The sequence below is a fragment of the Stegostoma tigrinum genome, chromosome 4 (genome assembly GCF_030684315.1).
Source record: "Stegostoma tigrinum isolate sSteTig4 chromosome 4, sSteTig4.hap1, whole genome shotgun sequence".
NCBI classification, from domain to species: Eukaryota; Metazoa; Chordata; class Chondrichthyes; order Orectolobiformes; family Stegostomatidae; genus Stegostoma; species Stegostoma tigrinum.
The window spans coordinates 81,766,544-81,792,083 of NC_081357.1; the positions used below are offsets into that span (position 1 = coordinate 81,766,544).

A 25,540-nucleotide genomic window follows, 5' to 3' on the forward strand; every position below is an offset into this window, starting at 1 on the left:
TCAACGTTTCGCCTCTCACCTTAAAAATATGCTCCCTAGTTTTGAATTCTCCAATCCTAGGGAAAAAAAACACCTTTGTCATTCATCTTACTTTTGCCCCTCATGACGTTATAAACCTTGATAAGGTTACACCTCAACCTCCCTGGTCCAGTGAAAGAAGTCCCAGTCTTTCCAGTCTGTTTCTACGTCTCAAATCCTTCATTCCTGGCAGCATCCTAGTAATTTTTTTTTCTGAACCCTCTCTAGCTTAAAAATAGCCTTCCTACAACATGATTACTATCCTTTTCTGTCTTAAGTCTACATAAAAGAACTTGCAGCAAAGACCACTGAATAGTGATGAATATTAGTACATTTATCTGATCTTTTCTCTCTTCATGCTCAGGAACGTTTAGTATTATACAGTGGCAGTCAAGTACCTGTCAAATAATTGGTCCTGGAAATCATGCATGGTGCACTGTTTAACTAACAGTTGGTATTTTCTTAATAAGTAACAAAGACAGTTGATGAGGATCATGCAATTGATGTTGTGCAATTGACTTCAGTTAGTTTAATAAAGTTCCATAAAACAGAGTTTTCAGTAAATATGAAGTTCGCAGAATGTAAGGACCAGTAATAAGATGAATACAAAATTGGCTGAGCAACAGAAAACTGAGAGCTTTGGTGAATGGATGTATCTTGGACTAGGGGGATGGTTTACTGTGGAATTTCCTATGGGATCAGCGTGAGGACCTATGGTTTCATAGAATCATAGAATCCCTACAGCGTGGAAACAGGCCCTTCAACCCAACAAGTCCACACCAACCCTCAGAACACCCACCCAGACCTATTCCCCTATCACCTACCTAATCTACACATCGCTGAACACTTTGGGCAATTTAGCATGACCAATCCACCTAGCTTGCGCATCTTTGGACTATGGGAGGAAACTGGAGCACCCGGAGGAAACCCACACAGACAGACAATCGCCCGAGGGTAGAATCAAACTTAAGGTCCCTGATGCTGTGAAGCAGCAGTGCTAATCACTGAACCACACTGCTGCCCCCAAAATTCTTAATTGAAACTAATAATTTGGAGTTGGATGCAGAGGGCACAGTTCTAAAATCTGCACGCAACATAAAATTTGGAGAAATTGTGAACTATGAGGAGCAAAGTGTCACACTTAAAGAGGAATATACATGAGAGATTTTACACAGTGCAGAGGGCTGTGAGGGGGCATGTTTTGGCAGGAGGAATGGGGAAGGCAGTAAAAAAGGGTACTAATCTAGAGAACATTCAGGAGTAGAGGAATGTGAGTGCATACTTGCATAAATCATTGCAGATGGCAGAACAGGTTGAGAAGTTACAAAGCACATGGGATCCTGGGCTTTGTAGGTCAGGACACAGATGAGAAAACCAAAGTCCTTCTGAAGCTTGTCACTGTCCTCCTGATTGCATACAACATATCTAAATTTGTACCATCTCTAAACTTTGAAATGATGCCTTGTACACCTCCAAGTCCAGATTATTAGCATATATCAAAAATACCAGTCATCCTAATACAAATCCCTAAGGAACACCCAAATCTGCAGTCTGATAAACAACCTTAATCAACTATTCTCCACTTTCATGGAACTCATTGGTGACCATACTTCAGCTCATTCTGTCAAAAATTCTGCAATTTCCTTCTCAAATTTCTGTACCTTTACCTAACTTTTGTTTTTATTTTCAAAATATCCCTTATAACCTGCCTATTTCTTAGAGCAAACCTTGAGTTCTCCAAGATCTCATGGGGTTCAGTGTTATATTTTGTTTTATTACACTCCTATGAAATGCCTTGGGATGTTTTACAATAATAAAGGATTTATATAAAAATAATTCATTATTGTTGTAGTAGTAGCCAGACAAATATCTGTGTTTCTCCAACTCTTTAATCTTGTAGCTTCCACTTTCAAAGGTTTTTAGTAACTTAATAAAGTTAATTTATCAAGTCTCATCAACCCCATATGCTATGGCATTAAAGGACTCAATTAAGTTAGCCCAATGTGATTTGCCTTTAATAGTCGTATCCTAACTTTCATTTATTGTTCCAAACTTTTTGAAATGTCGATTGCTTTTGTCCTAGATTATTATCTCCACAAGCTCCCTCAGCACTAACTGCTGACTGCTAATAGGGACAACATCACGAAAATGTTTTACTGCTTTCATACAAACCCTTTAGTGTGGAAACAGACGCTCCTAAAAGCGCTCCACCAACACTTTCTGTGAACAAAGCATTTTCTTTCTATTATCAGAGGCTGTAACTTGTACTCATCAGTCTCTCTCTGTTAACCCCTGCCTCCATGACAAATGCATCTATTAAACAGCAGTAATAAACTGCAAAACTAATTATTCAATAAAATGGTTTCCTTTAATTATTAATAATTTGTTGCAAGAAAAATGTCAAACGTCTGTAGAAAGGACAGTTGTGATTTCTTAATCTGCCCATGCGCAATTCATATTCGCCTTTTATCTTGTTTTCTCCTTACTCTGCAAGAAGAACTAGTGTAGAAAACATTCACAAACTTTCATAATTCTTTTATCTGTGCCTCTCACAACTTCATTCATAATAACTTTAATCCAAGGGTACCCTTAGAGTCATAGTCATACAGTATAAAAACAGGCTGTTGGGCCTACCATTCCTATTCTGACAAAAAAAACTGTACTAATCCTATTGACCTGCACTTGATCAATAGCCTACAATGCTCTGATATTTTAAGTGTTTGTCCAGATGCTTCCTAAATGTTGCAGGAGCACCTGCATCCACCACCCACTGAAGCAGTGCATTCCATATTTCTCCCACCTTCCAGGTGAAAATATTTTGACCAAACACTGGCAATGTGCACGGCCTGACAGTATTTTATGCAACTGGACTACTTGGGTAACATTTAACAAGGTTATAGAAGAGTACCATGTCAAACCTTTTGTCCTATTTAAAAAGAGGACAATTTTACATAATAATTCTGACGCATGTTTCTGCTGACAGCTTTGCATTGTTCAAAATTCTCACACAGTTTATCACATAGAATCAACTTCACTGAAATACAACTTTGCAAATGCAATTAAAGTGATGGTTGGAATTGTAGATATTGCTCATCTAACTCAGGCATATCCACATGGACTCATGACTGGTAGGTGATGCTTAATTTGCATAATGCAGTCTTTAAATGGGCAGGATAAATGCTCATGATTCATATACTCTTCAGCAAAAATCATTGAAAAAGCTGGAGAAAGAAAAAACTGGGTGTTCTCATGGATCATGGTACATGATCTATGTTGTGAAGTGATATTTGCACCAATTAGGCCATTGGGTACAAACAGATGACAGCTTAATTTAAGATAAGGCATATTATCTGAACCATACTTGATCAGCCTTGGCTTGGAATAATGTGTTCAGTTTTGGTCTCCTCAAACAGTGGCTGGTATTGAGACTTTAGGAAGGATCCAGAGGAGGGTTGTCACCAGACTAATTCTCATTTGATGCATTTTATTTCTCAAGGCAGACTAAAAAAATTGCACTCCAGCCTTTCGAGAAGTGCAGAATTCGGATAATCTGGCTGAACTTTCTTAGGTGATCATGCTCCACTTGACAGTTTACTCCAATGAAGTTGGTCAATTTGTAATTTTAGAGCTCGGGGAGATGTGAATTGATGGTTCTGTTCCCCCACAATAATGATCAGGCTCCCAGTACCAGACTGGTTCATTCAGTAGATGTGAACTCATTGAGTTCCCTTGAGTGAAAAATAGGTCTGTTTCTGACTTAACACAGTGTGGAGCTGGAGGAACTCAGCAGGCCAGGCAGCATCAGAGGAACAGGAAAGCTGACATTTCGGGTCGGGATCCTTCTTCAGAAATGGAACATGGGAACAGGGCTCTGAAATAAATGGAGAATGGGGTGTTGGGCTGGGGAAGGTAGGTAGAATGGTGAGTGTAGATAGGTAGTGGTGGGGATTGGTCAGTGAGGTGGGAGGATTGAATAGGTGGGAGAGAAGACGGACAGGTCAAGAAGGCAGGGATGAGAGGGAGGGTTGGTCTTGGGATGAGGTCGGGGGTGGGGATATTTTGAAGCTAGTAAAGTCCACATTGAGACCATTGGGTTGTAGGCTTCCAAGGTGGAATATGAGGTACTGCTCGTTCAGTTTCCGGGTGGCGTCATGCTGTTTCTGATTGGGGCAGTGACCACTTCTTACAAGGATAATTATTTCAGGGCCAGATGTCCTGGACTAGATTCAATTGTCTGGATCTGTCAGAGAGCAATTTACAGGTAGATTTCTTTATAGTGAGCTGGGGTATTATTATACATGAGTCTTCAGATTTTGTTTGGGACAGACTGGGTGGATTTGAGGGCCCGTTTTTTCAAACTTATTCATTTTGTGGGATATGTGTATCACTGGCTGGGCCAGCATTTATTGTCCGTCCCTAGTTGCACTTGAGAAGGTGATGGTGAGCTACCTTCTTGAACTGCTACAGTCCACCTGCAGTGCTTTGGTCCACAATACCATTACAGAGGGAGTTATTATCCTATTGTTTATACCTCCTTGGTCTCTGTGTCTGACAGAATCAAACAGAATCAGATAATTTTGTCAACATGACAAATACAGCAGGAAGATTCTCTCTGCTTACTGCATATGCCATTTTGATTAAAACAAGAAGAGTTTGAAGAATCTTTCTGGTCAGTTCAGGAAACAAAGTTTTAAGCTGTGTGTTTATAATGATTTTGAAAAGGTGGCAGAAGCAGATTCAAAAATAAATTTCAAAAAGGAATACAAGAAATCATGTAAAGGCACTACTCTGCAAACATGAGACAACAAGGTGTAGAGCTGGATGAACATAGCAGGCCAAGCAGCATCAGAGGAGCAGGAAAGCTGACATTTTGGGCCTAGACCCTTCTTCAGAAATGGGGGAGGGGAAGGGGGTTCTGAAATAAATAGGGAGAAAAGTGGAGACGGACAGAATACAGATAGAGGCAAAGATAGGTGAAGAGAAGACAGACACGTCAAAGATGCGGGGATGGTGCCAGTAAAGGTGAGTGTAGGTAGGGAGTTAGGGAGGGGATAGGTCAGTCCAGGAAGGACAGACAGGTCAAGGGCGCGGGATGAGGCTAGTAGGTAGGAGATGGGGTGGGACTTGAGGTGGGAGGAGCAGATAGGTGGGAGGAAGGACAGGTTAGGGAAGCAGGGACAAACTGGGCGGGTTTTGGGATGCGGTAGGGGGAGGGGAGATTTTGAAGTTTGTGAAGTCCACATTGACACCACTGGGGTACGCAAACATGGCTCAGATGCTCAACTAATAGCAGAGCTCTTGATGCCAAAAATCATTTGACTGTGTTTGAGGGCTCAGATGCTCAAGTAATTACAGAACTCTTCCTAGGAATCAATACTGACACAATAGACCAAAGAGCTTCTTCATTGTGAAATTTCTCAATGGCTAAGGATAGATAACTGATTATTGACAATACCATGGCTCTAAGATACGTATTTTGACTTGGTGTTTTTTTTTAATGAAGATTGAGGTGCTAGGCCATTAAACAGTTTATGAGACCGTGAGTGCTTTTTTCTAATTTGGAACAACAGAAACAGCCTGAATGGCAGTGGTCAAGCTCCCACAGAACCAGGATTTTTAGTATAGGTTTTTGGTAGGTACTGGAGCCTTGAAGCTGAATGTGGAAACTCTGGTTCCTCTTTCGGCTACAGCAAAAAGTTGAGGTTCTCTTCTTGCTGCTGGGATTACAACTTATTTTATTGAATTAGCCACTGTCAAGGGTGTATTTATGGGATGGTACTATATTGGAGCAGTTAATTAGTAGTAGTTAATATACACATATAATGTTGTGAAGTGTCTCAATAGAGTTATGCATTGCCTTAAACTCAGCTGTCCTCTGTTTGTACCCAATATTCTATTTGGTGCAAATATTGTTTCACAACACAGGCAATTCTTTTATTTTATTTTGTATATGTTTTAACTATTGTGTTTTGCTCAAAGTTATGTAGTTTGACCAGCTAAATTACATCTAGACTGCAACACCTTACAATTACCTTTAAAATAAGAAAAAAGTTAGTCTAGGGTATGTTAAGGTATTTTGAGAGATTTGGTCTGCTCCATCACAAATTGATGGCTTGTCTGGGATTAAATTCTCTAATTCCAGGTTGAGTTTGGGGTTATTGGACTCAAAGGCAGTGAGTGCTGAGCGTTGGTTTTTTTTATTATATTACAGCTGTTGCATTCAGTTGGTTTAAATAGGGTGTGCCTTGTACAGTAATGGCTTTTTCATGACGAACAGTTTTCTGGGGGTGTAAGAAGTCACTTTGGGGGTTTTACAGAAAGTTAGTAAGGCAAAGCTTTTGGAAGTGACTGACAAGCTGGAGTTTCCGTTGCCTTTGTCCATGCAAAAATAGGAGCAATTGCCGCAATGACTTGACATTTACAATTGCTGGAAATGCCACTGGATTCATTGGAAATGGCTAAAATTCAATTGCAAATGAAGCAGATTGAACATGAAAAGGAATAAAATGGTTTGAATTATGACTGAAAGCAGAAAGAGAGAACAACTCTAGCAGAGGAAAAATTAAAGGCAAGTAAAGCTCTGGCAGAATGAAAAGGAAATGAAAGCCCAAGCAGAAGAAAGGGTGAAAGAGACAGTTTTTGAACTTTGGAGGCTGTAATGGAAAACACAAAGTTGGCTTAAAATCAGAGATAGAGGTATAAGGTAAAATTAGTGATGAGGACAGTGATGGACAGCAATCCCATCATACTCAAAGGCCTGGTGGGGATCTGTTTAATTATGCTCAAGTATTGCTTAATCGTAACGAGAAGGATGTAGAAGCCTTTTTCATTTCATTTGAGAAAGTGGCTAAACAAATGAAATAGTGGTGATCATATGAGTATTATTGATTCAAGCAAAGTTGGTGGGTAGAGCTCGTGAGGTGTTTGTATCACTGTCACAGGAGGTATCTTGGGAGTATGATGACGCTTCAAAAAGCTATCTTAAGTACTTATGAGTGAGAACCAGATGCCAAGAGACATCATTTTAGTAATCTAAGGAGGGAATCCGGTCACACCTTCCTAGAGTTTGAAAAGGTCAAAGTAATTTTTGATAGGTGGACAAGGGCGTTGAAAATAGATTAAATATCTGGTGCTCTTAGATGACTATTTTGGAGGAGTTCAAAACTTCACATCCTGAAGTAATGAAAACTCATGTGGAAGAGCAGAGAGTTAAAACTGCAAGATGAGCAGCAGAATGGCTGATAATTATGAGTTGGTTCTGAACCAAAGCTTAGCTTCTGACAACAATTTCAATCTGTGAGGGTTAGAAATTGGGGAAAAGAGAACTCCTTAGTCTGGCTGAGCTTGGGAAACAATTTATCTTTGATTTGGAGAAATGTTTTCTTACATGATGCCTTTAGTTTTGTAAGTTTCACTCATTCAACCCTACATTTGAGGACTTGGCTCATATGTGAAAAGAGTGCATTATTTTTTCTGAGCAACCCAACATTGCGGCTAATGAAAAATAAGTAATCATCCTGACAGAGCTACAACTTTCTCTGACATTAAAGGGCAAACTTTCCCTGAGGCATAAAATATTAAAACCGTTCAAGAATTGTCTGACATCGTTAAGGAATATTATGATCCCTAGTCTCCGCTAATTCTGAGATGCTGTTGCTTCTACTCAGCAATTTGAGAGCTAGGGGAATCTATATAGGGATTTTTGACAAGTCTGTATCAACTGGCAAAAGACTAAGAATTTTGTTAAACCCTTTAATGAGATTAATGATGAAACTACACAAAAATGCCCCCTAACTGAAGCTCAACCGGACTTCAAACTACAATTGCAAACTGCAACACGACCTCTTAACTCCTACTGCGTAGGTTCACTCAGGACATATCCTGACCAGACTGATGCTCTCATTAAATATCCAGACGTTTTCCAGGAAGGTCTAGAGTTCATCAGAGAAGCCAAGGCTCAGAGATTCTACAAGGACTGCCAAGTGCCATTTGCCTTATGGGCAAAAGGAGAAGCAGAAATCAGAGGGCTGGAAAGTGGAGAAATCATCACCCCAGTCCATTTTGGGGCCAGCACAGTGGCTCAGTGGTTAGCACTGCTGCCTCGCAGTGCCAGGGACCCAGGGTCGATTTCACCCTCAGGCCACTGTCTGTGTGGAGTTTGCACATTCTCCCCATATTTGTTTGGGTTTCATTGAGTGCTCTGGTTTCATCCCACAGTCCAACGATGTGCAGGCTAGGTGGATTGGTAATGCCAAACTGCCCATAGCATTTAGGGATGTGTATATCAGATGAATGATGAGTCTGGATAGGATCCTCTGAGGGTTGGTGTGGACATGTTGGGCTTAAGGGCCTGTTTCCACACTGTAGTGATTCCATGATTTTGCTGAATGGGCAGCACCAGTTGTACTGATTTTGAAGCTCAATGGGTCAGTCACTTTTGTGGAGATTTTTAAAAAATGGTAAATCATTTCTCATAGATAATGGGAACTGCAGATGCTAGAGAATCTGAGATAACAAAGTATGGAGCTGGATGAACACAGCAGGCCAAGCAGCATCTTAGGAGCAAGAAGGCTGACGTTTCAAGCCTAGACCCTTCATCAGAAAAGGAGGAGGGGGAGAGGGTTCTGAAGTAAATAGGGAGAGAGGGGGAGGTGGATTGAAGATGGAAGGAGGAGAAGATAGGTGGAGAGGAGCCAGACAAGTTAAAGGGGTGGCGATGGAGCCAGTAGAGGTGAGTGTAGGTGGGGAGGTAGGGAGCGGATAGGTCAGTCCGGGGAGGATGGACGGGTCAAGGCGGCGGGATGAGTTTAGTGGGTTAGGAATGGAGGTGCGCCTTGAGGTGGAAGGTGGGGATAGGTGATAGGAAGAACAGGTTAGGGAGGCGGGGACAAGCTGGGCTGGTTTTGGGATGTAGTGGGGGGACGGGAGATTTTGAAGCTTGTGAAATACACACTGATACCAAGTGGCCTGCTGTGTTGATCCAGCTCCACACTTTGTTAAATCATTTCTCACAGCTGGATAAATGTGTAATCCCTCAGAAGCAGGAATTATACACAAAGATGGCAAGAGGTCTGTCTTTCACAGAGCCAGACATGAGCCAAGCTTACTTACAATTGTATTTAGACCAGGATTCCTAGAAGTATTCTACAACTAACATCCATAAGGGCTAGTACCAATATATGAGCCTACCATTTGGGGTATTGGCAGCTTGTTCAATTTTTCAATAGATGAATGGAGAACATTTTGTGAGGTCAATCCTAGGCCTACATGCTGTCCTGATAACTGACAAAACCAAAACTCAGATAGCTTGATTATCATTCAAGCTGGGTGTTTTTCCAAGGCAGGTATATACCTACGAAGGGAAATAAGTGTGTTCCAGGCCCTCCAAGTGACATACTTGGGCAACAGAGTTGATAAGACTGTTTATATATATTGGAAGGTAAAGTAAGGGCGATCAAATTTGTCTTGATTCTCATGTCTGTTCAGAAGGCTGGGTCATTTCTTGGTGTGGTAAATTTTGCAATCAAAAGTTCGTACAAAACCTGGTATCCATCCTGGCACCTTTGTATCAACTCCTAAAAACAGGTCGGTCTTTGAAATGACCTCATAGACAAGGGTTAACTTTCAATGAAGTAAGGAAACAAATTTCACCAAGGCAACACCCATCACCCCCTCCACCAACGTTTGCGAAAATCAGACTTAACCTGATGAACGCTTTGCCTGCAATGGTAGTAGATTCGCCAACTTTAGGTACATTTAAGTCGTCATTGGACAAGCATATGGACGTACATGGAATAGTGTAGGTTAGATGGGCTTGAGATCGGTATGACAGGTCGGCACAACATCGAGGGCCGAAGGGCCTGTACTGTGCTGCAATGTTCTAATATCTTCTCCCCGTTAGCAACTCTGCCGGAACGCTCCCTGTAGATGCACATGGACTATGCCGGTCCTTTCATGAATTCAATAGTCTTAGTCATTGTAGATGCCCAATCAAACTGGTTAAATGTACATAGGTGCATTCGTCAAACATTGGGATTATGACAGAAAAACTGCGCACATCTTTTTCAGCACACAGTGTCCTGGAAGTGTTGAAAACAGGTGTCAAGCCATCATTTAACATCAAATGGGATTCAACAAATCTGACCATCCATTATCTAATAGCCTGGAAGAAATAGCAATGCTCCAACTTCGAAAGCTAGATTGAAGAAACCGCCAAAAACCTCGCTAGATACCAAGCTGTCATAGTGCTTGTTTGATTAAAGGACCACATCACATCCAAAATTCTGCGACAGGTTAAGTATGATCTTCCTGGACCAGGAGGGAAGGTGAAATGGCATCAGGAACTTCGGTGCTGGACCCAAGACTCCGCCAAGTGAGAGAAAAAGTTTGAAACAAAGGATCAAGTTTGGTCTAAGAATCACAGAAATCACCAGGCATGTGGAACAGGCATGGTCAATGTGCGGTCAGGACCAGTGACCTATATAGTCGGCTAGGTACGACAGTCCTGAATATGCATGTGGACCAAATGAAAGCAGCAAATTCACAAATAACATGGAAAAATGTGCCTTGCCTCTCAGAATCTTTAAAAATGCAGGCAGAGCCTGTGGATTCAACCTTTCATGACAGAAATTAAAAAGATAATAATAAAATTGATCCAGGACCAGATGTTGAAGGAAATAAGTGAAAGCACTATAGATGTTCTAACTGTGGATTTTCAAAGTGGTCTTTCTTCAGTGATTAGATTTAATTCTGTGCCATGTCACTCTACTATTTCAGAACAGTAAGGGGGCAACAAGAGAATTGTAGATCAGTTCTCCTGACATCTGCTATCCAAAAATTACTGGACTTTATAATTAAGGCTGGAGTGATAGAACACCTTGAGTTTCAGTCAACAGGGAGAGCTAGTATGTATCTGTAAAAGTTAGCATTGTCAGATGAGGCTGGTTAGATTTTTAAGGAAGTGATGAAAGTTGTAGTCAGGGAACATCTCCAGATGATATTTATAATAGGATTTTCATATAAATAGGCATTTGATGACATCCTTAATAAAAGACTGCTCATTAAAGGTGTAGCACATGGAATTAAAGGGAAATTACTGAACTGATTTGACATTGGCAGAGGGACAAAGTGGGGATAATAGGCAGATACTGCAAATGGCAGGATGTAATTGATGGTCTCCTCAATGATCTATGTTAAATTCTCAACTACTTGTGAATGAACAAATAAAGCAATGATAAATATAAGCTTAAGTAATGGAATTGGATGGCTTTCTTGTAAATCAAAGCCACTTTGGCTCCTCATCCAATACATCTTTCCTAAGATGTAGTAGTCCATTTGAGGAAGTACGGAACCAGAGGTGAGGTAAGAGTGTTGAACAGCATGTCTAAATATTAGACCAAAGCATTGAAAAGCTCACAGCATTACATGTATGGTCTAACCAGGTCCCTGCACAGCTGTATCATGAGAAAAATCTCCTTGCATTCTAATTCGCTAGCAGTAAAGGCAACATTTCTTAACTTTTGATTGGATTCTGTCTCTTTTCATTACATTTTAAGGACATGTGAATCAAACCCCCCAAAACATTTTGATGTCTTCTGTTTCAAGCTTTTCACCATTTCGTGGATTTCATGGGCAGATTTTCTCAAAACAATTGCTGCTTTTCAGCATTCAAGGCAGAAATTCTTGCTGGAAGAGGATATTACCGGAGACAAAATTCAGATTCTTTCAAAGCATGCATATTGTGTAAATGAGGAGTGGGTCTGGTTGCATAAATGCTACAAAAAAGAAACAGTAACTAGATCTTGTTCACATTACAGGAATGTTTGGTTGTGCTCATTCCTAGCATATATTGTGCTTAGCCTTCACTAGAATTGCACTACAATTGTAGTGAGGTTGTACCACAAAATTAAACCCTCATGACTTTTCAGCTTTCAAATCATAAACACTGAGATACAAAAATTTACTTGGAAACAAATCAATTTTACTATTACACGTGTAAGCAAAGAGAACAGTTCCAGGTCAAACTAAATAACTACCCATGAGAACCAGATAGGCTCACATTGTCTGAAAGCTTTAGTGTATAAAGGTTATAGTTCAACTGAAACAGAATGAGACAGACTAAGATAACAAGGTGTAGAGCTGGATGAACACAGCAGGTCAGGCAGCCTGGCCTGCATGTTCACCCAGCTGTACACCCTGTTATCTCTGACTCCAGCATCAGCCGTTCCTACTATCTCTGACACAGACCAAAGTGTGTTTTCCAGGTTAGATCCCTGTGCTTTTTGAGTTATAGTAGGTAAACAAAGGGCATAGTTACTTTGTATCAGGGTGCGCTGTCAAGATGGATACAGAACTGGCTTGGTGAAAGGAGACAGGCTAACAGTGGAAGGATGCTTTTTGGAATGGAGGGTTGTATCTAGTGGTGTTCTACATGGATCAGTGCTGGAACCTCTGCTGTTTCTGGTCTACATCAATGGTTTGGAGGAAAACATAGTTGGTCTAATTAGTAAGTTTGCAGGTGATACAAAGAGTGGTAGAGGTGCAGATAGTGAGTGCTGGGTGGGGTGTGGCCTAGTAGAATCATCGCTGAACTGTTAATCCAAAGACCCAGATGATGTTCTGGGGATCTGGGTTTGAATCCCGCCACAGCAAGTGGTAGAATTTGAATTCAATAAATATCTGGAATTAAGAATCTAATGATAATCGTGAATCCATTGTCAATTATCAGGAAAAACCCATCTGGTTCACTAATGTCCTTTAGGGAAGGAAACTGCCATCCTTACCTAGTATTGCCTACATGTGACTCCAGTACCACAGCAATGTAGTTGACTCTGGGAAATTAGGGATGGGCTATAACTGCTGCCTAGCCAGCGATGCCCTCATCCCATGGATGAATAAATGAAAAAAGGGATATAGATCAGTTGGAGACGTGGACAGAAAAATTATGAACTTTAATCCAGACAAATGTGAGGTGATGCATTTTGGAAAGTCAAGTGCAAGTGAAAATTATACAGTGAATGACAGAACACTTAGGAGTGCTAAAATGCAGAGGGATCAGGGTGTGTAGGACCACCGATCACTAAAGTTGGCAGCGCATGTAGATAGGGTGGTAAAACAGGCCTATGGTATTCTTGCCTTCATTGGAAGGGGCACTGAGTATGCTGCAGCTTTATAGAACTTTAGGTAAGTCATATCTGGAATATTGCGTACAGTTCTGGTCACAAAACTACCAGAAGGTTGTGGATGCTTTGGGCAGTCTCCAGAAAAGGTTTACCAGGACATTGCCTGGTATGGGGGATTTTAGCTATGAAAGAAAGGTTGGACAGACTGCCTGTTTTCACTGGAATGCAGGAAGTTGAGTGGCAACCTGATAGAAGCTTATAAGATTGTGAATGGCATGGATAGGGTGGAAAGTATCAGGCTTTTTCCTATGGTGGAGGGGTCAATTACAGGGGATACAAGTTCAAGGTGAGGCGAAGAGATTGAAAGAAATGTGCGACGCAGGCTTTTCACACAAAAGTTGGTCAGTGCCTGGAACACATTGCCAGAGGAGGTGGTGGAGGAGGAGCAGATACAATAGCAACATTCAAGAAGCACCTGGATGAATACATGAATAGGAAGGGAATTGAGGGATACAGATCCTTTAAATGAAGACAGTTTCAGTATGGAAGGGCAAAATGCAGCGGCGCTGACTTGGAGGGCCAAATGGCCTGTTCCTGTACTGTACTGTTCTTTGTTCTAATTGCGTAGGGTAATCAGATGAGGAACTATACAGTGGCTTTCACCTTTCCCTGCCCAAAGATGAGATAGGGTTTCACTCTATTTCCGTTGTGTCATTTTTACAAATGTTTGGAGTGGCTTCAGTTGTGAATTTACAAGTCACTCGACACATTTACCTACTCAACATTACAGACAAACTCCACTAAAAGCAGGCATTCCTTGTGTTATCAAAAAGTGTATAAAGGTGAACAAAACACTACAATTTGGAACATCACTGTTCCCAACTTATAAAATTGGAAATGACAATGTAATCACAAAATTAAACACTCACCAGTCTGGCTGAGCTGAGACGTGCTCCTACTTCTCCTTGTCAATCCGACAATGGCCACCATTTTGGCACCCAGACTTGATCTTCGCTTCTTGCCCCTTGATCCTATTGTCCCCACTGCCGTATCGGACTGACTGCCGTCGTTATTTTCCAGACTATACATCTCCTCACTGACACTTGTGCTCTTCATAATACTTCGCCCTGATGTCCCCATTTGTCTGCTTTGCATTTTAGAGGTAAATGCACTTTTTTTTCCACATTCAGTACATCATGGGAAAACATGGAAAGGGAAGAAAACAGATTGAAAATAAATTGGTACAGTTTACCTCAAACTGTAATCCTACTGTTTGAGAATAGTAGTAAAGAAAACTAATAATTCTGTGAACCTTGATTTCTTTTGGGTCAGATTTGTTGAGATTTCTTACAAACACTGAGAGTGATGGGACAGAGTTCCAACTGAACCAGATTCTTGATTCACAGAGTGATATTACATCTGTAGGACACCTAGTTACCAAATGAAAGAAATGCTGCTCATTCTGATCCGGAGCCACACAGATGAGGCTGCATCCAGATTCGATCCCAGGCTGTTCTGAGTGAGTTCGTTGCTCTCAGTTTGTTGACAGTCTTCCTTAGATTACAACTGATGGCTTCAACTGCAGCCTTTGACTGTGGGTGAAGATGAGGCCTGGCCATGGGTTTATATTTTTTTTAACTCTCTTGTGGGATATGTTTGTCACTAGCCAGCCAACATTTATTGCCTGTCTCTAGGCTCAAATTAAGCACTCTGCCAGGACATGAAGACTGGTACTAACAGTCACACAGGAAAAGGAACATACCTTATCCAGTAGAAATCAGCTTCCTCAGGAGAGGAAGGGGAGACAATTAGTAAAGAACAATTTTATAAATAGCGCACCCACAATGCATCATTGTCCCATTAGCACTGTTAAGTTTAAGGTTTCAATTCCTGTTGAGACTGAATAGCATCATGATGATGAGGAAAGCTGAGTTCAATGGGCAATGTTGAGTGATCATTTGACTAACAATTGCTTCAATTTCTATTTGACTCCTTTTATGATTCATCAGAGCAGGCAGTATTCTCCACAAGCATTGAAATGACACTCAGTGATGGAATTGACGGAACACTATGATTGTAACTTGTAACAGAAAGACAACTACTGAATACTAATGCGTTTCATTGGAGTGGCAGTATGATCCACAATAAACATGATTAAAAAACAGAAGAAATACATGCCAACCCATGACAGTTACTGCGGAGTCCAAGTGGAGATGGGATCAGTGATTTCATTTCTTAAATTCACATAAAGGGAAATCTTACATTGAAACATAAGGTCTGTTCCCTATCAAGCAAGGTGAAGAATCAAAACTAAGGAATACCACAGAGTTAAGTGTAAATTCTGTACCACTTGTAGTGCAGATATAAGACCATAAGACATAGGAGTGGAAGTAAGGCCATTCAGCCCATCAAGTCTACTCTGCCATTTAAATCATGACTGATGGGCATTTCAACTCCACTTCCCTGCACTCTCCCCGTAGTCCTTGATTCCTTGTGAGATCAAGAATTTGTTGATCTTTGCCTTGAAGGCATCTAACATCCTGGCCTCCACTGCACTCTGTGGCAATGAATTCCACAAGCCCACCACTCTCTGGCTGAAGAAATGTCGTCTCATTTCCGTTTTAAATTCACCCCCTCTAATTTTAAGGCTGTGCCCTCGGGTCCGAGTCTCCCCGCCTCATGGAAACAACTTCCTAGCGTCCACCCCTTCTAAGCCATACACTACCTCGTAAGTTTCTATTAGCTCTCCCCTCAACCTTCTAAACTCTAATCAGTACAATCCCAGGATCCTTAGCTGTTCATCATACGTTAAACCTACCATTCCAGGGATCATCCATGTGAATCTCCGCTGGACACGCTCCAGGGCTAGTATGTCCTTCCTGAGTTGTGGGCCCCAAAACTGGGCACAGTTTTCTAAATGGGACCTAACTAGAGCTTTATAAAGCCTCAGAAGCACATAGCTGCTTTTATATTCCAACTCTCTTGAGATAAATGACAACATTACATTCGCTTTCTTAATCACAGACTCTACCTGCAAGTTAACTTTTAGAGAATCCTGGACCAACACTCCCAGTTCCCTTTGTACTTCTGCTTTACGAATTTTTTCACCATTCAGAAAATAGTCCATGCCTGTATTCTTTTTTCCAAAGTGCAAAACCTCACATTTTACTCACTTTGATTTTCATCAGCCATTTCCTGGACCACTCTCCTGTCTAAAACTTTCTGCAGCTTCCCCACCTCCTCAGTACTACCTGCCTGTCCACCTAGCTTCGTATCATCGGCAAACTTCGCCAGAATGCCCCCAGTCCCTTCAACCAGATCATTAATATATAAGGTGAACAGCTGCGGCCCCAAAACTGAACCCTGTGGGACACTACTCGTCACCGATTGCCACTCCGAAAAGGAGCCTTTTATCCCAACTCTCTGCCTTCTGTCAGACAGCCAATCCTCAATCCAAGCCAGTAGCTCATCTCGAACACCACGGGCCCTCACCTGGCTCAGCAGACTCCTCTGAGGCACCGTATCAAAGGCCTTTTGGAAGTCTAGATAGATAACATCTACTGGGTTTCTCTGGTCTAACATACTTGTTACCTCATCGAAGAATTCTACTAGGTTTGTCAGGCATGTCCTCCCCTTACTAAATCCATGCTGACTTGTTCTAATCTGACCCTGCACTTCCAGGAGTTTAGAAATCTCATCCTCGACAATGGATTCTAGAATTTTACCAACTACCGAGGTTAGGCTAATTGGCCTATAATTTTCCATCTTTTGCCTTGATCCTTTCTTAAACAAGAGGGTTACAACAGCAATTTTCCAATCATCTGGGACTTTCCCTGACTCCAGTGACTTTTAAAAGATCACAACCAAAGCCTCTGCTATTTCCTCAGCCACCTCCCTCAGAACTCTAGGATGTAGCCCATCAGGGCCAGGAGATTTATCAATTTTTAGACTTTTTGGCTTTTCTAGCACTTTCTCTTTTGTAATGTCGACCACACTCAACTCTGCCCCCTGACTCTCCCTAATTGTTGGCATACTACTCATGTCTTCCACTGTGAAGACTGACACAAAGTATTTATTAAGGTCTTCAGCTATTTCCTTATCTCCCATCACTAGACTTCCAGCATCAATTTGGAGTGGCCCAATGTCTACTTTTGCTTTGTTTCTTATGTATTGAAAGAAGCTTTTACAATCATTTCTAATAATACCAGCTAGCCTACCTTCATATTTGATCCTCTCCTTCCTTATTGCTCTCTTTGTTATCCTCTGTTTGTTTTTGTAGCCTTCCCAATCTTCTGATTTCCCAGTGCTCTTGGCCACTTTATAGACTGTCTCTTTTTCTTTGATATATTTCCTGACTTCCTTTGTCAGCCATGGCTGTCTATTCCCACCCCGGATAATCTTTCTTTTCTTTGGGATGAACCTCTGTACTGTGTCCTCATTTACACCCAGAAACTCCTGCCATTGTTGCTCTACTGTATTCCCCGCTAGGCTCTGCTTCCAGTCGATTTTCGTCAATTCCTCTCTCGTGCCCCTATAATTACCTTTATTTAACTGTAACACCATTACATCCGATTTTGCCTTCTCTCTTTCAAACTGCAGACTGAACTCTACCACATTATGATCGCTGCCTCCTAAGTGTTCCCTTACTTCAAGGTCTTTTATAAAGTCTGGCTCATTACATAGCACTAAGTCCAGAATAGCCTGCTCCCTTGTGGGCTCCATCACAAGCTGTTCCAAAAAGCCATCCTGCAAACATTCCATGAATTCCCTTTCTTGGATCCACCGGCAACATTATTCACCCAGTCCACCTGCATATTGAAGTCCCCCATGATCACCGTGATCTTGCCTTTCTGACATGCCCTATCTATTTCTCGGTGCATCTTGCATCCCCTGGTCCTGATCACTGTTAGGAGGTCTGTACATATTTCCCATTATAGTTCTTTTGCCTTTGTGGTTCCTCGACCCCACCCACACAGACTCCATATCCTCTGACCCGATGTCATTCAGTGCCGTAGATTTCATTTCATTCTTAACTAACGAGGCAACCCACCCCCTCTGCCCACGTCCTTGTCTTTTCGATATGTTGTGAATCCTTGGATGTTTAACTGCCAGTCCTGAACTCCCTGCAACCATATCTCCGCGATGCCTACCACATCATAATCATTCAAGAGGATTTGTGCAGTTAATTCATCTACTTTGTTGCGAATACTATGAGCATTTAGATAATGTGCCTTAATGCTAACTTTCTTATCATTATTAGAGAGATTGGACATCCTAAGGTGTCTTAAGCTATCTTTCGTTTTTGCTGCATTCCTAGTCTGCCTCGAGCTTAAACCCACCTGTACACATGCTATCCTGTTGCTTATCTTTCTATTAAACTCTATACTCCCTGTCTCTTTCACTTTCCCTTCCCCACGACTCAGAAGTTTAAAGTCCTACTGACCACACTATTTATCCTTTTCGCCAGAACACTGGTTCCAGATCAGTTCAGGTGGAGACCGTCCCAACGGTACAGATCCCGCCACCCCCCCCCACCCTGGTTCCAAAACTGATGCCAATGCCCCATGAAATGGAATCCCTCTTTCCCACACCTATCCCTTAGCCACGCGTTTACTTCCCTAACTTTCTTTTCCCTATGCCAATTAGCACGTGGCTCAGGCAGTAATCCGGAGATTATGACCTTTGAGGACCTGTACTTCAATTTTTTTCCTAGCTTCGTAATCCCTGAGCGGGTTCTGTACCCTAGCTTTGCCTATGTTGTTAGTCCCAACGTGGACCACAACAACTGGATCCTCCCCCTCCCACTCCAATATCCTTTCAACCCGGTCAGAGATGTCCCGCACCCTGGCACCGGGCAGGCAACACACCATGCGGGACTCCCGATCTGGCTTGCATAGGATACCATCTGTCCCCCTAATAATAGAATCCCCTATAACTTTTGTTAAACATATTCCCTGGCTTTGTCTAACTGGCAGTTTATTTCACAGCCTGGTGCCGGAATATGACGTCCCACTCTATAGTTTTAATATAAACAGGACCACAGAGCAGTCATAGAATAACGGAACACAGAATAAAGCCAATCAGACCATTGTGCCTCTGCTGTCTTACAATACTACTTGGGTGCCCTCTCTATTCTTTCCCCTTTTTTCTTGTTAAAAGCAATAACAAACTCTCTTTTGAAAATTATTATTGAATCTCTTCATATTGTACCTTCAGGCAGTTGATTTCAGATCAGAACTCAATGTGTAAAACTGTTCTTTCTCACATCTTTTATCAATTAACATTTGTTCTATTTCACATCCTTTGGCCAATCGCGACAACTCATCATTTTGAACATCTTTCTTTAAGCTTTTCATTAACAGCTCTGTGCTCAGGAGACCAATGCCAGTTTCTCCACTCTTGCAACATATCCGAAGTCCTGCATATCTGCAGCCATTAGACAAAACAAAATTGTAGATTTGTAGAACACTGAGACTAAAAGGGGACTCCATAGTTAGGGGAGGCAGATAGGAGATTCTGTGGGAACGAGAGAGGGTCCTGGTTGGTATGTTGCTTCCCAGGTGCCAGGGTCCGTGATGTCTCGGATCGTGTTTTCGGGATCCTTACGGGAGAGGGGGAGCAGCCCCAAGTCGCGGTTCACATTGGCACCAATGACATAGGTAGGAAAAGGGATGAGGATGTAAGGCAGAGATTCAAGGAGCTAGGGTGGAAGTTTGACCTAGAACAAGCAGAGCTGTTACCTTTGGTTTGTTACCCATGCCATGTGCTAGCAAGGTGAGGAACAGGAAGAGAGAGCAGCTGAACACATGGCTACAGGGATGGTGCAGGAGGAAAGCATTCAGATACCTGGATAATTGAGCCTCATTCTGGGGTAGGTGAGACCTCTACAAATGGGATCAAAGGATGAGATAGGGTGGACAGTGAGATCCTTTTTCCTCGGATGGAGATGGCTGGCACGAGGAGACATAGCGTTAAATTGAGGGGTGATAGATATAGATGTCAGAGGTAGGTTCTTTACTCAGAGAGTAGTAAGGGCATGGAATGCCCCGCCTGCAACAGTAGTAGACTCGTCAACTTTCAGGGCATTTATATGGTCATTGGATAAACATATGGTTGATAATGGAATAGTGTAGGTTAGATGGGCTTCAGATTGGTTTCACAGGTCGGCACAATATCAAGGGCCAAAGGGCCTATACTGTGCTGTAATGTTCTATGTTCTAAAATGTTAGTGATGAACTGAAAATGATTGTCTCCTCCAATTTAATGCAGGAAACCTCCAGAGAATTGCAATGCTGTTTTGATACATAAATGTGAAGTTAAATGAGCCAGTTTCCCGAAAGCTTCTGTCCCAAAAATCATTTACACCACAAAACCTGAAAGAGCAAGTTTAACTTTACAAATAAGAATGGATCTGGGTAGGACCAGCAGTCCACCTCCTTAAACATTGAGATTTAAAGATTGAGAATGAAACATGATAGAGAAGGAAACAGAAGGAATACAAGTCAAGCGAAATACAAGTCTAGAAAAAAACTGATGAAAGAAAGGTTTTCTTAACAGAAAAGTAGATAGAGACTGGAAAAAAAAGTGTAAGAAAGCAATTTTAAATGTTAAAACCCACAAGAACATGTATTCATCCGCAAGAGTGGGACACCAGATTTTCACTTCTTCCCCTGCTGAGACAAATAGGGGATCACAAGAATAGAAGTCTCATTGTTAAAACCAGTGGTAGACCATTAAGTACCTGTTGGGTGAGTTTAACACCGAGTTTGCAAATAGTGACATTCACTGAAATTCACGGGGATACTGACAGCAAGGTACTGATTTTCTCTGAAACCAATGTTTTCTATAATCCAGTAATTCATGATGATTTGCAACTCACTTTGTATGTCTTCCTTACTGCAAAATGCTGCATGATTAATTTTGAATAATGACTTGATTATAATCACCATTATTCACCCAGTATTTCCTGAGCTATTCACCTGATATTCACCTATTATGACAAACTGCTTTAAGAAATTGTGCATTAAACAAATAAATAAATAATTTAGTCCCATGTTCGGTTTTTGCGATTTCTCACTATTCCAAATGGCATCAATCACACTGATTCCCCTTGACATTTCCTATGTTCTCTGGAATTCCTGGAGCATTCATTTGATCTTTGAAGTTGAGACAATGTGACGTTAATTCAGTAAAAACCTTCAACAGCTGCTCCTTTCCTTCATATATGTTTTTAAAAAAGAAATGTTTCAAACCAGTTGTACAGCACTGTCAACACATTTGGAGAAGGTAGTGGCACCGGAGCAAGTCACCGGACAGTTAATTTAGAAAAAGGCTCAAATGACCATAGATTCAAATCTATCCACAACCAATCACAAAATCTGAATTCAGTGAATAAATCTGGAATTAAAAGCTAGGCTCCAGCTGACCTTGATACAATTATCATTTATCATTAAAACCCATCTGCTTCAATGGAAGGAAATCTTCCATCCTTACCTGGTGTGGGCTACATTCAATTCCAGACCCACAGTAATGTGGCTGACTTTTAACTGTCCTCTGAAATGGATGAGCAAAACACTCAGTTGTAACAACTACTTGAAAGGAAAAAGGAATGGAAACTGGATGAACCATTTGCCATCGATGTCATTTCCAGTGCCTACAATGATAAAAGCAGGTGGCACAATGGCTAGCACTGCTGCCTCACAGCACCAGGGACCCAGGTTCAATTTCACCCTTGGGTGACTGTCTGTGTGAAGTTTGCACATTCTCCCCGTATCTGGGTGGGTTTCCTCCAAGTACTCCAGTTTCCCCCCACAGCCCAAAGATGTGCAAGCTAGGTGGATTGGCCATGCTAAATTGCCCGTAGTGTTCAGGGGTGTGTGGGTTGCTCCAAAGGTCGGGGTGGACTTGTTGGGCTGAAGGGCCTGTTCCCACACTGTAGGGATTCTATTCTATGATTCCTCCTCACTAACATTCAGGGTCAAGTGACAAAACTGGGACAGCGGTCTCACAGACTAGTCAAGCAACAGCCTGACACAGTCACTCTTATAGAATCATACATTATACATAATGTCCTGGCACCACAAACACAATGCCTAGATATGTCCTATCCCACCAGTATGACAGTGGATACAGGGATAACAAGGTGTAGAACTGGATGAACACAGCAGGCCAAGCAGCATTAGAGGAGCAGGAAGGCTGACATTTTGGGCCTGGACCCTTCAATACAGTTGGAAGGGAGATGCTGTGGGAGTCTTGAACATTGTCTACAGACCCTGTGAAGTCGCAGCATATCAGACATAGGAAAGGAAGCATCCTGTTGTTTAATCATTATCAAAAGGTCAGACATTTAGTGATGGTTAATCATCAGATCAACCAACAGATCGGACGATTGCTCAAGAAGCTGTCTATGTCCAAATGCAACAAGACCTGGGCAATATCCAGACACGGGCTGACAAATTGCAAGTAACATATCCACCCCTTAAATGATAGCAATGACTTTTTGAACTGGAGTCCTCTGGCCAGTGGTGCATAACAAGAATTGGTGCTGCATACATGCTTTTTTTGGTCATTTATGTAAATAATTCAGATGTGAATATTGGAGGTATTGTTAGTAAGCTTTACATGACACCAAAATTAGCAGTGTGATGAACATAGAAACACAATACAAGAGTACATCATTCAGCCCTTTGACCCATGGCTGATCATGCAAAGTCAGTATCCAATTCCCACTTTCTCTTCATACCCCTTGATCCCTTTAGCCGCAAGAACCACATCCACTCCCTCTTGAATGTATCTAATGAACTGGCCCTAAAAACTTCCTGTGGGACAGAATTCCACAGGTTCACTACTCTGAGTGAAGAAATCTTTCCCCATCTCAGTTCTGAATGATTTACCCCTTATTCTTAGACTCTGACCCTTAGTTTTCAGCTTCCCCCAATGTTGGAAACATTCGTCCCACATCTAGTCCCATCAGGATTTTATGTTTCTATGAGCTTTCACCCCACCCCCATTCTTCTAAATTCCAGCAAGAACAAGGCCACTCAATCCAGTCTTCCTTCATAGGTTGGTCCTGCTACCCTAGCAATCAGTCTGCTGAACCTTTGCTGGACTCCCTCAATGGCAAAATGTCCTTCCTCAGAAATGGAAACCAAAACTGCACACAATATTCAAGGTGTGGCCTCACCAAGGCCCTGTAAAACTGCAGCAAGACATCCTTACTCCAATACTCAAATCCTCTCATTATTAAGGCCGGCATGCCATTAGCTTTCCTCACCACCTGTATGCAAATTGTCAGCGGCTGTTCCACCAATGACACCCAGGTCTCATTGCACCTCACATTTTCCCAAACTGCCATTATTCAGATTCATAGAACATAGAACATAGAAAAGTACAGCACAGTACAGACCCTTCGGCCCACGATGTTGTGCCATGGAATAATCCTTATCCAAAAATAACCTAACCTACATTCCCCTCAATTCACTACTGTCCATGTGCATGTCCAGCAGTCGCTTAAATGTCACTAATGACTCCACTTCCACGACTACCACTGGTAAACTATTCCATGCGCTCACAACTCTCTGGGTGAAGAACCTCCCTCTGACATCTCCTCTATACTTTCTTCCTAACACCTTAAAACTATGACCCCTCGTAGCAGTCAATCCTGCCATGGGGAAAAGTCTCATGTTATCGACTCTATCAATGCCTCTCATTACCTTGTACACTTCGATCAAGTCACCTCTCTTCCTCCTTCTCTCCAGAGAGAAAAGTCCGAGCTCAGTCAACCTCTCCTCGTAAGACAAGCCCTCCAGTCCAGGCAGCATCTTGGTAAACCTCCTTTGCACCCTTTCCAAAGCCTCCACATCTTTCCTATAATAGGGTGACTAGAACTGGACACAATATTCCAAGCATGGTCTCACCAGGGTTTTGTAGAGCTGCAGCATAACCTCGCGGCTATTAAACTCGATCCCCCTGTTAAGATCTGCCTTGCCGTTTTTGCCACAAAAGTAGATTCATCCACATTATGATGCATTTGCCCAGGCAGTCTGTCCAAATCACTTTATAGCAAACACTGCAAGCCAGCTGAGCATCGTTTGCAAATTTGGAGATATTGCATTTGATTCCTTCATCCAAAGTATATCGTGAGCGGCTGGGGTCCCAGCATTGAACCCTGCAGCATTCCACTTATCACTGCCTTCCACTCTGAAACTGACCCAATTCCAACCCACTGCTTCCTGTCTGCCAGCCACTTCTCTACTCATGCTATTACATGATCTCTGATACCATGAGCTTTATTTTTCCTTACTGATCTTGTGTTGGACCTTGTCAAAAGCCTTTTGAAAGCCAGAAACACAATATCTACTGATTTGCCCTTGTCCACTCTACTGGTTACATCCTCAAAAAATTCCAGAAGATTTGTCAAGCACAATTTACCTTTAGTGAATCCATGCTGACTTGGACCAATTCTGTCACCGTTTTCCAAATGGTCGGTTATTACATCCTCAATAATTGACTCCAACACTTACCCCACCACCTTTTTTAAGAAGTAGGGTTACGTTACCCTCCAACCTGTTGGAAATCTTCCACAGTCTACAGAATACTGAGGAATGATCACCAATGTATCTGCTATTTCTGTGGCCACTTCCTTAAGTACTCTGGGATGCAGAGCATCAGGCTCTGGGGACTTATTGGGTTTTAATCCAATCAATTTCTCCAATACCATTTCCTGACTAATGAGGATTTCCTTCAGCTCCTCCTTCATGCCTGATGCTCTGTCCCCTAGCAGAAGGTTATTTGTGTCCTCCTTAGTGAAGACAGATCCAAAATTCAATTGGTCTGTCCTTTCTTTGTTGTCCGTTATGAATTCAACCGATTCTAACTGCAAGGGACCCCAACATTTGTCTTCAGTCTTTTTCTCTTCCTATATCAATGGAAATTAAATCTTTTGGCCTCCACCTCTAAACTTAAAATATCTCCCAGTCCTCAAGTTGCTGCTTTTTCTACCAATTTATATGCCTGCTATTTGGTTTAAACACTGTCTCTGATTTCTCTTGTTAGCCATAGAACATAGAACATAGAACATAGAACAGTACAGCACAGAACAGGCCCTTCAGCCCACAATGTTGTGCCGACCATTGATCCTCATGGATGCACCCTCAAATTTCTGTGACCATATGCATGTCCAGCAGTCTCTTAAATGACCCCAATGACCTTGCTTCCACAACTGCTGCTGGCAACGCATTCCATGCTCTCACAACTCTCTGCGTAAAGAACCTGCCTCTGACATCCCCTCTATACTTTCCACCAACCAGCTTAAAACTATGACCCCTCGTGCTAGCCATTTCTGCCCTGGGAAATAGTCTCTGGCTATCGACTCTATCTATGCCTCTCATTATCTTGTATAC

At 42.0% G+C, this 25,540-nt stretch overlaps 1 protein-coding gene across 5 annotated transcripts in view; it reads right to left on the reverse strand.

Moving 5' to 3' along the window:
* The window catches only part of LOC125452394 (regulating synaptic membrane exocytosis protein 1-like), a 596,477-nt gene that overhangs the window by 73,014 nt on the left and 497,923 nt on the right, over window positions 1-25,540 (reverse strand). For all 5 annotated transcript variants that reach the window (XM_059645492.1, XM_059645491.1, XM_059645490.1 and 2 more), the window contains one exon: window positions 14,069-14,310. In XM_059645492.1, coding sequence (XP_059501475.1) covers window positions 14,069-14,310 — 242 coding nt within the window. The remainder of the gene's footprint in view (window positions 1-14,068; window positions 14,311-25,540) is intronic.